This window comes from Lissotriton vulgaris, chromosome 3_1, assembly GCF_964263255.1.
Source record: "Lissotriton vulgaris chromosome 3_1, aLisVul1.2, whole genome shotgun sequence".
Taxonomy (NCBI): domain Eukaryota; kingdom Metazoa; phylum Chordata; class Amphibia; order Caudata; family Salamandridae; genus Lissotriton; species Lissotriton vulgaris.
In genome coordinates, this window is record NC_141689.1 from 326701989 (window position 1) to 326717198 (window position 15210).

Consider the following 15210-nt stretch of genomic DNA (forward strand, 5'->3'; position numbering starts at 1 on the left):
TAAGTCCAGCCGCAACAAAACTATTGATACTGGGGGTAGCAGTAATTCTGGGGGTCTGGGGCAAACAGAGTTAACATAGATCATATTGTGGGCCCTGAGAGTCTCCTTAGGAATGAGGAATTTCTTTGGAAAGTGATGCTCTGGGGCATATTACTTAGTGACTCCTCATTTCACCCCAGAATTAAACCAGGGATTTTGACTAGAGATTCCGCTTCCATCAGATCTTGTAAATCCAGTGGGCCTGGTAACAGTAGTTACTGACCTCAATCGGATTACTTCAGAGCTTGTAGTAAAGCCCTGAATTGTTTTAAATTATTATACTAATCATTGTCTTTTCTCCATGATTTGAACAGGATATGGTATGAATGAGTAATTAATTATCCCACATAGAAGGCATGCTGATGATCATATGTTTATTAATGTAAAATACATGCTTGCATTCAATTGATTTGTCATTTTAAAATATGAACCTCCTTAGAAGATTTTAAGTTTTAAATGTTCACTTCATATTTGCAGACTAGGAAGCTTCACTAACGACTGGCAACAATTGGAAACCTGGTTTTCTGAGCAGCAAAATATTCTTCTTACAGTAAATGGAGAGACTGAGGTGGATGAATTATGCAAGAGTGTTGAAGAAGTAATTTTGGAAGCAATTTTTAAAAAGAACACTAAAGGTAAGATCTGAATTATTAACTTGTGCTTGTGCTTTAATTTGTGTTTGTGTTGACACTCACTGATATTCACTGAAAAAGCCAGATGTTTAAAGCAACATTCTAGTAATGTGTGGAAATTAGTTTATAACTAGCCCAAAAAATGAAATTCAGCAGTTACAGTTCTGTGTAACTTATGACCTGACATAATACATCACTGATGACATGTTACATGAAATGATTGATGACATCAGTCATGACATCATCTTAGCTATTGCTCCTGAAATAACTATAAACTACTAGATCCTTTTAGAAAAGAAAGTATGTTATATCCTTTTAGAAATGAAAGTATGTTACATCTTCATTCCGGCCCCTGCCGTGAGAAGAAATCAGCATTGGAGGTGATGATCAATGAGTGGTCCCGCTGCAGATTGCTGCTGGAGGTCGTGTGGAAGATCTTCCTCTTTGATGGTGATTATAGCTCCTCGCTGGATAGACCACATGTTGGCAGCAGCTGTCTCCTGGCCAAGCTGCTGTGGTACTGGCATTCGTTTTTTCCACACAGTTCACCATTTTTTGGGAGCCCAAATTATTCCTTCTGATTTGAGTCTGCACAGACTTGCAGTCAACTTCTTCTGTGCGCTCAGCAAATAGGAAACATGAGTGGGCCTCTCCTTCTCGACACCCTTGTCTCCTGCAGAACCAGGTATTCTCCTTACCTCTATGAGAAGGCAGGCAGGGTTTAAGGTTCCAGACCGGCCCACAGCTTCCACAGCACGTTGTACAGGCTTCAGATATCCCTACAACTTTAGGAGACTGGCTTCATCAGGGCTTCCATGTGGAGCAGGGTAAAGACTGATTTGCATATGGCCGGATTCTAAACTAGAATGGCATGGTGCACAAAATACGATGGATTTAGGTCCAGATCTCTGTATTGGGGTAAATGTTTGATATGGTTTCAGCATTCTGTCCATAAATTATTATTTTTGCATTTTGTCGCCCGAAGTGGGAAGGGTATGCCCAGACATGGGTCCCATGCTCATCATGCCACCGGAGTCAAGCTAGCCTGGCTGATGAGGGGTGATACCCTGAAACCGGTCCCAGAATGCTTGTTTCCTGGCCAGGGAAGACTGAACTGGCAGCTCAGGCTGGGCTGTTCTCATGGGGAGCAGTGTCAAGACTGATTTGCATATGGCTGGTACTAAACTGGAATGGCATGGTGTCCAAACAAAACGATGGATTTAGGCCCAGATCTCTGCACTAGAGGTGAAAGTTTGACATTGTTTCAGCATTCCATCCATCAATTGTTGTTTTTGAATCCACAAAGGCTAACAGAGCTCCTTAAGCCCAATTCCAAGGATCCAGGACTGGGGCTGCCCCACTTAGCTGAATAAACTCACAGATGGCAGAGTCTAGGTTCAATGCAAGGTTGTTGAAAGCCAGTTGTGTCCATAAGGCTTCAGATCAGGAGGCCATCCAACTAGTCCATGGAGTCACTATGGGTTCAAGAGATGTATGTGCAGTCCTTCTCACCCCAAGCAGTCCTTCAGAGCAGTGGTCTAATAAAGTGGCAGTTCTTTGAGTGGCACAGCAGTCCTTCTTCCAGGCAGAGTATCTACAGGTCCAGAAGTGTACTGAAGTGATGGTGTCTGAGTTCTCCAGTATTTATGCTCAGTTGTGAATTTGAAGTGGGTAGAAGCTTCTTAAGGCAGACCTTTGAAGTGCCCAGGTGCCCTTCCTTATTGGCCGTTGCTCCAGACTAACTACAGAGGGTATGCAGCCCTTTGTATGGCGGCAAGACTCAGCCTATTCAAGTGTAAGTGGGGCTAGGCCCAGCATCTCCCCCCATCATGCCTGTGATGCCCATTCAGGCACACCTAAGTTCCCTTTTGTGGGTGGCTGTATAGTAGGAATACACAAACCCCAACTGTCAGCTACACCTAGTCGTGTGACCCAGAGACAGGCTGCAGTTATCAAATGGCTAAGTCAGGAAAATGCTTACTTTCTAAAAATGACATTTTCAAAATTTTAATTTAGAAACCAAGTTCACTATAAGATGAGATTTTCCATTACAAACATGAACTGTTTACCTGTTCCCATTTGGAAATTACACATATAAATTGTTACAAGGTAACTCCAGTGTAGTCCTATGGGAGAGGTAGGCCTTGCAATAGTGAAAACAAATGTAAGACCTTTTCACTACCAGGACATGTAAAATTTAAAAGCACATGTCTTACTTTTCAAATGCATTGCACCCAGCCTTCGGGCGGTCCAGAGGGGTGACATATATGTATTAAAAGGGAAGGTATGGGCCTGGCAAAAGTTTTTTTTTGCCAGATTGAAATGTTAGTTAAATCTGCACACACAGGCTGTGAAGACAGGCCTGAGACAAGTTCAAAGGGCTACTGACGTATGTGGCACAATCAATGCTGCAGCCTCACCAGTACCATCTAATTTACATGCCCTAAATTCATGGAATACCCCTTTACTGGGGACTTAACAGTAAATTAATTATGCCAACTGAGTATAAGCCATTCTTACCATGTTTTAAGCCGAGAGCAGAAGCCCCTTTGCACTGGTTAGCATTAGTAAAGTGTGCAGAGTAGTAAAACCCGCAAAAACAAAGTCAGCAATCAGGAGAGTTGAAGAGGAAACTTTAGGGGGTAACTCACTCCAAAGATGCCAGGTCTAGCAGGAGTCCTGCCCCATTGAAATTGGGATGAACTACCCATCTCCTTGAGAGTTCTTGTCACTGAGGCGGAAAAACTCAGAGAGACTATCAGCATTGGCACGGTCTGTCCCAGGATGGTGCTCCACCCCAAAGTCTATTCTCTGTAGGGAGATGGACCACCTCAACAATTTGGGATTCTTCCACCTCATCTACATTAGCCCTCTGAGGGGGGTCTATGGTCTTCCTGTACCCGGAAGTGAGCACCAAACAGGTATTGGTCTCAGCTGCTTCATTGTCCTGACCACAGCAAAGGCTTCCCTCTCTATTGCACTCAACCTCTGTTCCTGGGGCAGTAACCTCCTTCTAATATACTACATGTTTATCCATTCTTTCCCCATTCATTTGTGAGAGCACAGCCCCTACACCATGCTCTGAGGCATCCATCTAGACAATGAATTCTTTGGAGAAGTCAGGGGCCTTGAGCACATGTATTATGCACATGCCCTCCTTCAAGGCATCAAAAGCATTCTGGCACGGCTCCGTCCAGATCACCTGTCTGAGCTGCTTCTCAGAAGTCAACTCGGTGAAGGGGGCAACTATGGTGTCATATCCCTTGATGAATCTCTTGTAGTAGCCAGTGAAGCCTACGAAGGCTCTCACCTCCGTCTGGGTTCTTTATGGGTTCCAAAGCCATAATGTTTTCAATGTTGGACTGAAGGAGCTGCACCTTGTCTCCCCCACTTGCGGACCGAAGTATCTCATTGAACCCTTCCTTACCTGGCACTTACTGACCTTGTAGTTCTTGCCCTCTGCAGAGCCTAACACACTTTCCTGAGGTGACACAGTGGTTCTGCCAGTTAGAATTAAAGACTTCAATTTTGGCTTGGAAGTTCTCCGACCAAGCCAGGACCTGGTTGACCAACCATTGGAAGGTAACAGAGGTGTTCTTCAGTCCAAAGAGCATTACCCTTCTAGGGTAGAGAATGTGAACCCCTACCTGGCCTCCTTGATTAAGGCAACCTGCTATTACCCTGATATTAAATCAAACATGTTGAGGAACTTGCCAGCTCCCAACTGTTCTATGAGCTCACCAGCTCTGGGGATGGGGTGTGCGTCAGTCTTGGTGTCCACATTGAGCCCCTGATATTCTACACAGAACCAAAGTTATGGGATATCAACTGAAGAAGTAGCCTTGAGGACAAACTCTACTGGGCTGGACCAAGGACTGTTGGAGAGCTCAATAATCCAGTCACATTCTGGTTAATGCTGGCTCTCACCTTATCAGGCAGCCTGTAGACATTACTTTTCACAAGCTTGCAGTTCTCAGTATCAATATAATGTGTCCACCATGTAGTGAGTGCTGGGTAACGGAGAAGAGAGAGGCAAACTTCCCCAACAACTGGCGGCAGTCTCTCTGTTGCTCTTTGGTCAGGGTAGGGGAGAGGCTTACACTCTCCACAGCCCCATCCTGCTCCTTGGACAAAAGGAGATGATGGAGAGGTTCACTCTTCTCCTCTACCGTATCAGTCGTGACCAGGAGTATGGTTACTTTGCACTCTTGAAGTGCGGCCATCCTTGACTGTGAAAGTGCACAATTTTCTATTACAGTATCCCCAGAAGTGTCATTCTCGGGACTTTTAATCTACCGTCCACCTGGCTCAATTGGACAATTTCTGGAAGGAACTATCGAAACCACTATAGAGTTAGTCAGCAGGGTCTCAAATTTCATAGTACTGGGAGACTTGAATCTTCACTTCAATAATCCCTCAGATACTATTGCTACTGAACTAACTAAGGACTTAGCGGCATGTGAACTGAATCTGATAGTCTCACATCCCACCCACTCCAAAGGGAACCTTCTAGACCCTATATTCTCAAACATTGTGGATTTAATATCAGCCGAGCCATACCCCATTCCCTGGACAGATCACATGGTCATTCCTTTCATATGGAATACGCCCACACCCGGTCTAGCAAAACTGCCCAGTAAAACTTTGGGCAGGCGGTCGACGAAATTAGAAGCGAATGACTGGGTAGAGGCATTGAAAACAAGTGAACCCCAGGCCAATCAGGACATTGATAGGGCAAACATGGACTTCAACCAATGGATCGAACTATCATTGGACAGTGTACTCCCAAAAAAATATATCTCCAAAAAGAAAGGCCCCACTAAACAACCCTGGTTTACTTCAGAATTAAGGTCTCTGAAACAAGAATGTAAACGGTTGGAGAGGCAGTGGCGAAAACACTTTGAGGAAGAAAAAAAAAATGAATATAAACTCACCTTAAAGAAATATAAATCTGCTCTTAACGCAACCAAATCCATCTTCTATGCAGAAAAAATCGAGGTCTCCGCCAACGCCCCAAGAGAGATGTTTAAGATAGCTAAATCTCTGTTAAAAGTCCCCGATCCATCATCATCACCACCCTGTACGGAGGAAGCTGACGCTCACTGCAACAATCTGGCGATTTTTTTTGCTGAAAAAATTCAAAAGATCCTCCTCTCCCTCCCTCCCCTACCTTTGGAAGAACCAATCCCTCCTTTGGCAGACGACACTGATAGTATTTCGCCTTGCCTCCCCTTCTTTTCTCCCCTCAGTAAAGAGCTCTTACCCTCGCTCTTCAACTCTATAAAAAGCGGCTCCCCGTTAGACCCTGCCCCTATGAACATCCTAAACCTAGCCCTGCCCAATATCAGTACATACATCACCCACTTAGTTAACACTTCACTTGAATCTGGGAAGGTACCTCAATACTGGAAACTGGCCATGGTCAGGGCCTTGTTAAAAAAGCCACATCTCGACCCCCAAGACTTTTCCAACTACCGCCCCATTTCCCTGCTCCCTGGCATTAGTAAACTTGCAGAGAAATGGGTAAACAAACAACTAGCATCCTTTCTGGAGACCCACAATCTGCTTCATCCAACCCAAACCGGGTTCCGGAGAGGACAGGGAACGGAGACGGCACGGTTGAGGCTGGTAGAGGATTCCAGGAGGATTCTGGACGCAGGTGGCAGCGCGGCCATTATCCTCCTGGAACTCAGCGCCGCCTTCGACACGGTGAATCACCGTGTCCTCCTGTCTCGTCTCAGGGGGATCGGTGTCAAAGGCAGGGCACTTATGTGGCTGGAATCCTTTCTTGGCGACAGATTCTTCAAGGTCTTTTCAGGAAACAGCTCCTTTCCACCAATACCATTACAGTGTTGGGTGCCACAGGGCTCCTCCCTTAGCCCCACACTGTTTAATGTTTATATGGCGCCCCTGGCGGAAGTAGTAGCTCCCTTTGGAATCCAACTAGTAAGCTATGCTGACGACACCCAGCTAGTTGTTTCTCTTAATCAGGTGGAGTCCCCCCCCTCCAATCCCTGCTGTTGCCTGGAGGCGGTAGCAAAATGGATGGACTTGTCCCACCTCAAATTGAATGGAGGAAAAACGGAGCTGATGCTTCTAGGGAAAAAGGCCATATTTAACAACTTGATACACTGGCCCTCCTGCATGGGTTCTGGACCCACCCCAAAGACCGAGGTAAAGAGTCTCAGGTTTTGGTTGGACGCAGAGCTGTCATTTCATATTAATTTTGTCATTTAAGATCCAGGCAAGGAAGACAGTAGCCACCTGCTTCGGATTGCTGAAAACAATTCGAAAAATCCTCCCTCAGCTACCCGAAACAGCTAAGAAAACCATAGTCCAGTCCCTTGTTTTATCTAGGCTGGACTATGGAAACGCGCTCTATCTTGGAGCCCCTGTTTCGGTTATTCGGCAACTTCAGGTTGCCCAGAATTCCGCAGCACGGCTACTCACGGGCACTAGCCATCGTACATCAGCCAGGCCCGCGCTCTGCACCTTGCACTGGCTCCCCATAAAGGAGCGAATCCACTTCAAGACACTCTGCACGGTCCATAAAACACTCTACGGAAGAGGCCCCCCCATTCTAGATGACATGATCAGGCCATACAAACCCAATGGGAACCTTCGTTCAAACCAACAAAACCTTCTGATAACTCCCAGGATTAGCAGGGCCCGTACAGGGGGCCGTCTGTTTTCGCATAACGCGGCTGGGTTGTGGAATGCTCTTCTTCCACCTCTTCGTCAAGAGCCTAACCTACTCGCCTTCCGGAAAAAGTTAAAAACCTTCCTGTTCCCAAAAAGCTAGATAATACAGACCTGCATTTTTAATCCATCTCCTTCTGGTTAGTCCTAAGCGCTGGGATGCTCCCGAGTGGCCATGCGCTATAGAAGAGCCTTTTAATAATAATAATGGCACTCTTTCTCCTCATATGGCCCAAATTAGTGGTCTTGCTGGGCGCTGGCCTCTGCAGGCACCTTCGCCCACAGTTTTGGGCTATACTGTAACTCAAATATACGACCATTTTATGACCGTCTGGCTGGCTTCTAGATTCTCTTGAGCTTTCTTCCAAAAGCGCTATATCTGTGAACAGAGTGCCAGCATGTAGCTGTCCCCATCCTGGTGGGCCTTCCTGGGAGCTTGCTCCCAGCCCTCCTTCATTAGACTGAGAGGCCCTCTCACAGGGTGTCCATGCAGAAATTCTTAGGAGCTGGAGCCAATCCCCTTTTGTGGTACCTCTTTGTAAGCAAACAAAAGGCATGGCAAGAAGACATCCCACTTCTGCTTCAAGAGCTCCAACAGGCCCATGATCATTCCTTGTATTGTTTTGTTGAACTTCTCAACAAGGCATTTCCAACTGAGAGGTCAAGTTATCCCATCAGCTGAAGGCTGCATTTCAGGTAAGCCTTCTTCTTGTCCTTCCAACTCATCAATGTAAGAAATTAGGTTGAGGGTTGACTGGGGTCTGAGCCCTGGTAAATCAGCAACCACAACCTTTGTAAGGGTGAGGAACAAGCCAACCTTAATTAACCTGTGCTTAACCATCTGGTACCTTAGCTCAGAATAGTCGGGCATAAGTTAGATGCAAATGTATAAGGTTTTTGTGCATCCCTTCAAACAGTACTAAAGTTAGAATGCCACACAAAAAAGAGCCCCACAACAAATTGGAAAAATAGAGTGGTTTTGAAGAAAAAACACAATACCAAATTGGAAAAAATCAAATCAGCAGAAACAGAGATATGTAATTTAAAAGATTTTAGTGAAAATAGCGCCAAAATGAACAAAGCACCAACTGTGGATATCTGAACGTGCCAGATCGGGACAAATTCAAACGTTCCAGCTGATCGCACTGGGGTGCGGGCTGACCACGGGGACCCACTTAGGCATGCTGAACAGGATACGTTAAATCCAGGTTTGCAAAGCATTGTGAGGATCCTTATTGAAGATGTGTTGCACACCCTTAGTGATGCGTCGGTTCCGAGTGGCAGTGAGGCTGCAATACGAGAGCCTGCATTGTTGAGTAACCCGTAGATCGGGCTTGCGATGCAAAGTCCTGTGTCGAGGATGCCATACGCAGTTGGGATGATTCATAGGTTCCGAGAAGCTGTGAGGCTGCAATGAAGAGTCTGGCATCGCCATCGAGGTTACTGTCAAAGAGGAATGCGAGGGCTGGCGCTGAGGATGCTTCTTGTAGTGGCAGTTCCATAGGCATTGCAGGCTGCAGGGGCAATTCGGGTCTTTGCAATGAGTCCAATTCACACTGTAGAGGAGATGTGTTGGTTTTGCTCCGGTTTGCACTGTACAACAGAGGAGATGGATCGGCTGCACTGGATCCACAGAGGCTGGCAGGGCACCTTTAGTCCACTTCCAAGGGTCCAGGACAGGGGTGGCAGAGTAGACTCACAGATGGAAGAGTCAAAGTGCAGGTGCAAGGTTGTTGGAAGCCTATTGTGTACCTGAGCTTTCAGATAAGGAGGCTAGCCAACTATCCTTTGGAGTCACTCTGGGTTCTGGGTTCAAGAGAAGCATGGCTAGTCCTTCTCACCCAGACAAGAAGGCAGCAGGTCAACACTGCAGGGCTGCTTCCCTTGAAAGCAGCAGTTCTTCAGAGTAGCAATCCTTTCAGCAGCACAGCAGTCCTGCTTCCTGGCAGAGTATGCACAGTTCCAGAAATCTACTGAAGTTGTGGTATTTGAGGTCCAGTACCCAGCAGTGCCTTTGAAGTGGGGAGAAGCTTCTTGAGGCAGGTTTTTGAACTGCACAATCGTCCTGCTGTCCTGGCCCTGGCTTCAGACTAACTGCAGGGGGTATGCAGTCCTTTGTGTGGAGGCAGGACACATCCTATTCCAGTGTAAGTGGGGCTGGGCCCAGTCCCTCCCTCCCATACTGCCAGTGATGGCCAATCCAGGCACACCTAAACTCTCTATTGTATGTGGATTCTAGGAGGTCAACTACACTCAGGCATGTGACCCAGAGATAGCCTGCAGGTACCAAATGGCTAAGGCAGAAAAATGCAACTTTCTAAAAGTGTCATTTTCAAAACTGTAATTTAAAATGCGACTTCACCATAAGGTGGGATTGTTCATTACAATTCAAAAGACACCAAACAGGAGCGGTTCACCTGTTGCCATACGAAATATAATAAGGTAACTCCAGTGTTATCCTATGCGAGCGGTAGGCCTGCAGTAGTGAAAAACAAATGTAAGAATTTTTCACTATGAGGACATGTAAATCTTAAAAGCCATGTCCTATTGTTTAAGTACATTGTCTGGTGAGGTATATCAGAAGTTGGCTTTGGGTAAAATGTTTAGAGTGCGCCTGTACCCTGAGGTGTCTTGGCGCAAACTGCACATGCGCACAAACTGAATCGCCCATAGTTTTGGAAAAGCCAGATTTTAAGTTCTTTCCTGGAGGTAAGTAAGATAGGGATGTCTCTGATGTGAGGTGGAAGACTGTTCCATAATGTGGTTGTACCAATAACAAAGCTTTTTCTGCCCCAGTTAACTTTTCTGAATCTGGAGGTTGTGAGAGCTTTGGCACCCAAGAAACATAGCTCTCTATTGGGAGTGTACCATTGAAATTTATACTTAATAAACTCAGGGCCAGAATTATGCAGTGCCTTGTGGGCAATGCAGAGAGCTCCTTACTGGAAAACAGTGGTGCTTTCATATACTGGGGGAAGTGAGAGTGGAACTTAGGCAAGCCTAAATTCATTCAACATTTTGAACTAGCTGAAATTTGTCAGTGTATTTTTCCTGAAGGTTCTTAAAAAAGCAGTTGCAGTAGTCTAGCTTGTATAGCAGTAGGGCGGCGATGACTATCTTTTTTTAGTGTTAGCTGAAATGTAGTGCAGAATTTTCTTTATCATCCTGAGGGCACTGGAGCAGGGGGGACCCTAAGTCATATGGCCACAGGAGGGGGACCAGATAGGTGTGAGATTGCCAAATGTTATCAGCTTTGTTTTACCAAAGTTAAGCTTCAGGCAGTGCCTGTTCATCCAGAAGCTGGTTGATCTCATGCAGACCTGAAATCAAGATGACAGCCCAGCATCATCGGTAAGGGCTGACACTACAATTTGAGTGTCATCTGCGTAATAGGTAATAGAAAAGTTAAAACCTTTTGTTACAGTAGCTAGTTCAGAGACAAAAATATTGAAAAGAGTGGGACTGAGAGAGGACTCCTGAGGGTCCCGCAGGTAAGTGAGAAACAAGTGGACTCAAAGCCACCCAAGGCTACATATTGTTCCCTATAGGACAAGATAGATGTCCTTAACCCCAAGTTCATCCATCCTATTAATTAAAATCTTGTGTTGGTCTGTATAAAAGGCTGCAGCCAGGTCGAGGAGAACAAGAGCCGAGCCTCCATTGTCTAGGCTGCTCTTAAGTGGCTTTGATTAGTGCTGTTCCCATATTGTGGCCGGGTCTGAACCCAAACTGAGCTGGTTCCAGGAGATGATTTTCTAGGATAAAGTGGGTAAGCTTCGTATTTAGAATGTTTTCACAAATTTATCCGGAAAGGGGAGGCTGGAAATATGCCGGTAATTATGCCTTTTTTTAATGGGAGAATAGAGGGTTTTTTTCCACCTTGAGGGAAAGACTCCTGTGATAACCATGGAGGTAAAGATGGCTGAGAGGTTGCTAGCTATTTCTTCAGGTGCAAATTGGAGTACTCCTGGGTGAAAGGGTTTTGATAGGAACCAGATTTAGCGATATTGAGGAGTTTGGTAATTTGATCAGATGTTGTGGGGGAGAATTCTGGCAGATGAGTATAAGGCGGTTTTATTGATAGGTCCCGCTACTGACCTTTCCCTTAACAGAGTTGTTAAATTTCTGAAAAATGTTGTCAACTTTGTCCCTAAAGCTAGACACCATGCTGTTGCAGAAATCTTGGCTAGGAGCAGCCACATTTCTACTCGGGCCGGAGGAGAGTTTGGTCACTACTTGAAATAGTTCCTTGGTGGAGTTAAAGGCTGATTCCATGTGTTGGGTATAGCAGTTGCTTTTTTCTTCTTTTAGAATGTTTTTATATTTAGTCCGGGCAGGACTTGATGGTACACTTCTATACGAGCGTGATACCTTGGAAGGGGCTATTTTAGCAAAAGTTGTGTTGAGCCAGTCTGTGTAACAAGATGATGCCAGTTCAGCAAAGGATGGGATTTACGGTTGGGAAAGCCTCAGCTGTTGGTTTAAGATGGTTTTGTCAATTTTGCTCCGAGCCGTGAGGCAGAAGGTGCCCTCATCGTTCGAGGTGGTGTGGACCATGTGTGGGATATTAAGGCACAAGATATCACCCTGGTGATCTGACCAGCTGGGAGGAATCACCTCATCTAGTGCAATATGAGGATTGTTGGTAAAAAGACCATCAACGATGTGCCCTGCTTGGTGTGTAGGTTGTTTAATAAGTTGACCTAGTTCAAATGAAGTCATGTTTTCAATAAAGGCTTGAGTATCCTTGTCTTATTAGGAGTCTGGGTAGATATTAAAATAACACAGAATTGTTACCTCATTTGCACACTATTTCAATCAATGTGTTGAAACTGCTCACTAATTTATTATATCCCCTGCAGGGTGATATGGTAACATCCTGTTGAGAGTGTACTTGTTGCTTAAGCCCTTTAAAAAAAAACGCTTCACAATCAGCAGAAAGAGCTGGCTCATAGGAGGCGGTAACCCAGTCATGGTGTATTAACTCAAAATTCCTCCAAAATGTGTGTGATCTATCAAATCTAAAAAAAAGAGGCCAACAGGTACTGCAATTCCAAAGTCTAGGCTAGATGCAGGGTCTCCCCAGCTCTCGGTTATCAACAGAACAACGAGATTTTGGCTTTCAAGAAGGTCATCAATTTCAAGTTTATGTTGAGCTAACGTGCACGCATTAATGTGGGGAAGGGGCAGTTTAGACTCTTTCTAGGTGTAGTTGTGGCCTGAAGTCTACAAGGTCGGTTCAAATATAACCACTCTGCAGCTGGGGCATGTAAGATGAATTGTTTGGGCAAGGGAGTTGAGGTTAGAACAGATGCTGCTTAAGGTGCATACTGGACGGAGATCGTGGAGTTCCTTACCTGAATATGAGATTAAAATGTTTCAATGAGGGGCTCCAGGGATCCTGGGGCTAGGCGCGATCCGGCCACAGATGAGTACAGATGGTCTTGCCTTAGGTGCGCCTGCGTGATTAAAATAGTGAGGAGAATCTATCAGGGGCTGCATCTGAGACATGGTGTGGGCATACATCTGGGGGCAGGGTCTATGCATGCATCTGATACATGGTTTAGATGTCCCCACCCTGGGAAATTGTGTTCAGTCTTAGGGGTGCTGGTAGTCTGATTGTGCCGCAAATGTAGCTATTTTAAAATAAAAATGTTGTGCGGATCACATTCGACTTCCAATGATTCTTAAACCACTGTATCATATTTATGTAATCATTTAAAGGAAAAGAAGAAGAGAAATTAGAAGACATTCCTGTGCCACCACCACCACCTACCGAGGAACCTTCACCAGATTTGAGTAAACAGCTTGTTCCGCCATCACCCACACCTGAAGCAAGTGGCAAAAAAGAATCTAAATCAAAATCAAAATCAAAATCAAGATCCAAATCTAAATCCCCGGATGGTGTGTTAATTAGTGTTTTCTTTATAAATATTTTAAGAGAATATGTGCTCTGTACATTTTTATTATGAGACTAAATTGCCTAGAGATTAATTATTTAATAATCAGGTATTTGTTTTTAATATTGTGTCTTTATGCAATATCAGTTAATGTTTAATTGTCAGAACTCAGTCATGGTCCATGGCTGTTTGGGACTGCATTGCATTTTCGTTGCATCTTTTGAGTTAGAAGGGATAGTGGTATGGTTCTTCCTGTGCACTGAGATGTTCATGCAAAGGTAACTCTAGGGAACAGTGCGAGCGTGCTGGATATTTTAACATTCATAGCGATAGAGTTGCATTTGTATTGCACGAACATTGTGCCATTGTGGGGTGGCCCTGTTACTTGTCAGAATAAATGAACGCACATCACACATACACACTGATTAATAATAGTCTAGCTATAGTTAAATCTCAGTTTCCCCTGAATATGTATTGTTTGGTGTGATGACATATTTGTCACATTTTGACAAACCTGCTCAAACTTTGCAACAGATAGCCTAAGTGACTAAGGGCCAGATGTATCAAAGGGTTTTACCCATTCTGTGTCTATGGGAAAATGTGTTTATGCATATGGCCCTAAGTTTCAGCATGACAGGTTTTGAGTGGACTGGAATAAACTGAGAATCAAAAAGATATTATATATATATATATATATATATATATATATATATATATATATATATATATTAGCCCCCGGAAAAATGGAACCCTTGTGATAATTCGAATGAGGGGGATGGGCCGCTTACCAACGCTGCCAGCCGCTAAAGGACTTCCAAAGGCCATGTGGCAGTTCGTTTGAGAAGAAAGGGAGAGGTGAGAGGTGACTTCTTCTCTCCTGCAACTCCGCAGCGCTAGCACAAATTGAAGACACTGCTGACTGGTGAGACATTTGCCAAACAAATATATTTCACGCATCAAGCTGATGGCAGAATGTATTGTTTAAAAGACATGCAACAAATTCCTATTTACAAGCAAGATTACCTAGCTGGTGCATTCTGGGTCCCGTGGTCATCCTGCTACGGGCCAAAGTCCACTTGGAGTTAATTGTAACACACCCACCTGTGAACAAGGCGGAGTTACGCTGAAACGCGTCAGGACCAATTAAGTGTGTTTAAAAAAGCTGCGGTGTTTTGGATGAAATAAAAGTCTGCTTTCTGCATCAGACGGAGTTGGGCTCTGTTGTTGTTTGCAAGAGATTGCATTTTAGCAGGATTTCCATTCCTGCCTTAGGAGCCCACCCTGCAGGTTCGGAGCCCCCGGAAAAATGGAACCCTTGTGATAATATATATATATATATATATATATATATATATATATATATATATATATATATATATATATATATATATATATATATATATATATATATATATATATATATATATATATATATATATATATATATATATATATATATATATATATATATATATATATATATATATATTTTAGCTCCCGTACGATATGTTGCTCTCCACCACGGCAAAATATACTGTACCGAGAATGACATCAGACTTAACATGAAACTAGAACTGTACACACAGGAATGCCTTTGCTTGGTTTGCTATCAACATATTCAGTTGTGTATGAGAAATCGGTGTACAAAAAGGTGTCAGGAGGGCTCAGAAGTTTTATTTGAGAAAAACTTTTTTTAACTAAATCCTCTGAGAATACTACATTAGAAGAGGGTGCATTTTGTCCCTTCACTAATTGCAGAATCCTTTGAGAATCCGAACCAATTGAAATCTCTTGTAGTGGTCATTAGAGAATGCCAGGCACTGAAGCCCGTGTCCTGAAAAAACTGCGACTGAGCTGTCATAAGGGGTCAGATCGAGTATCTGCAAATGCACTAAGTTGCATGTAGTTCCAATGTTTTTTGAAAAATCTAGTTCTCTTAT

The 15210-nt window shown here is 44.2% G+C and overlaps 1 protein-coding gene across 1 annotated transcript in view; it reads left to right on the forward strand.

Annotated features, from left to right (window-relative positions):
• The window catches only part of SPEF2 (sperm flagellar and cilia associated 2), a 1087451-nt gene that overhangs the window by 423368 nt on the left and 648873 nt on the right, over positions 1-15210 (forward strand). The window contains exons 16-17 of the mRNA XM_086960525.1: positions 517-674; positions 13095-13274. Coding sequence (XP_086816651.1) covers positions 517-674; positions 13095-13274 — 338 coding nt within the window. The remainder of the gene's footprint in view (positions 1-516; positions 675-13094; positions 13275-15210) is intronic.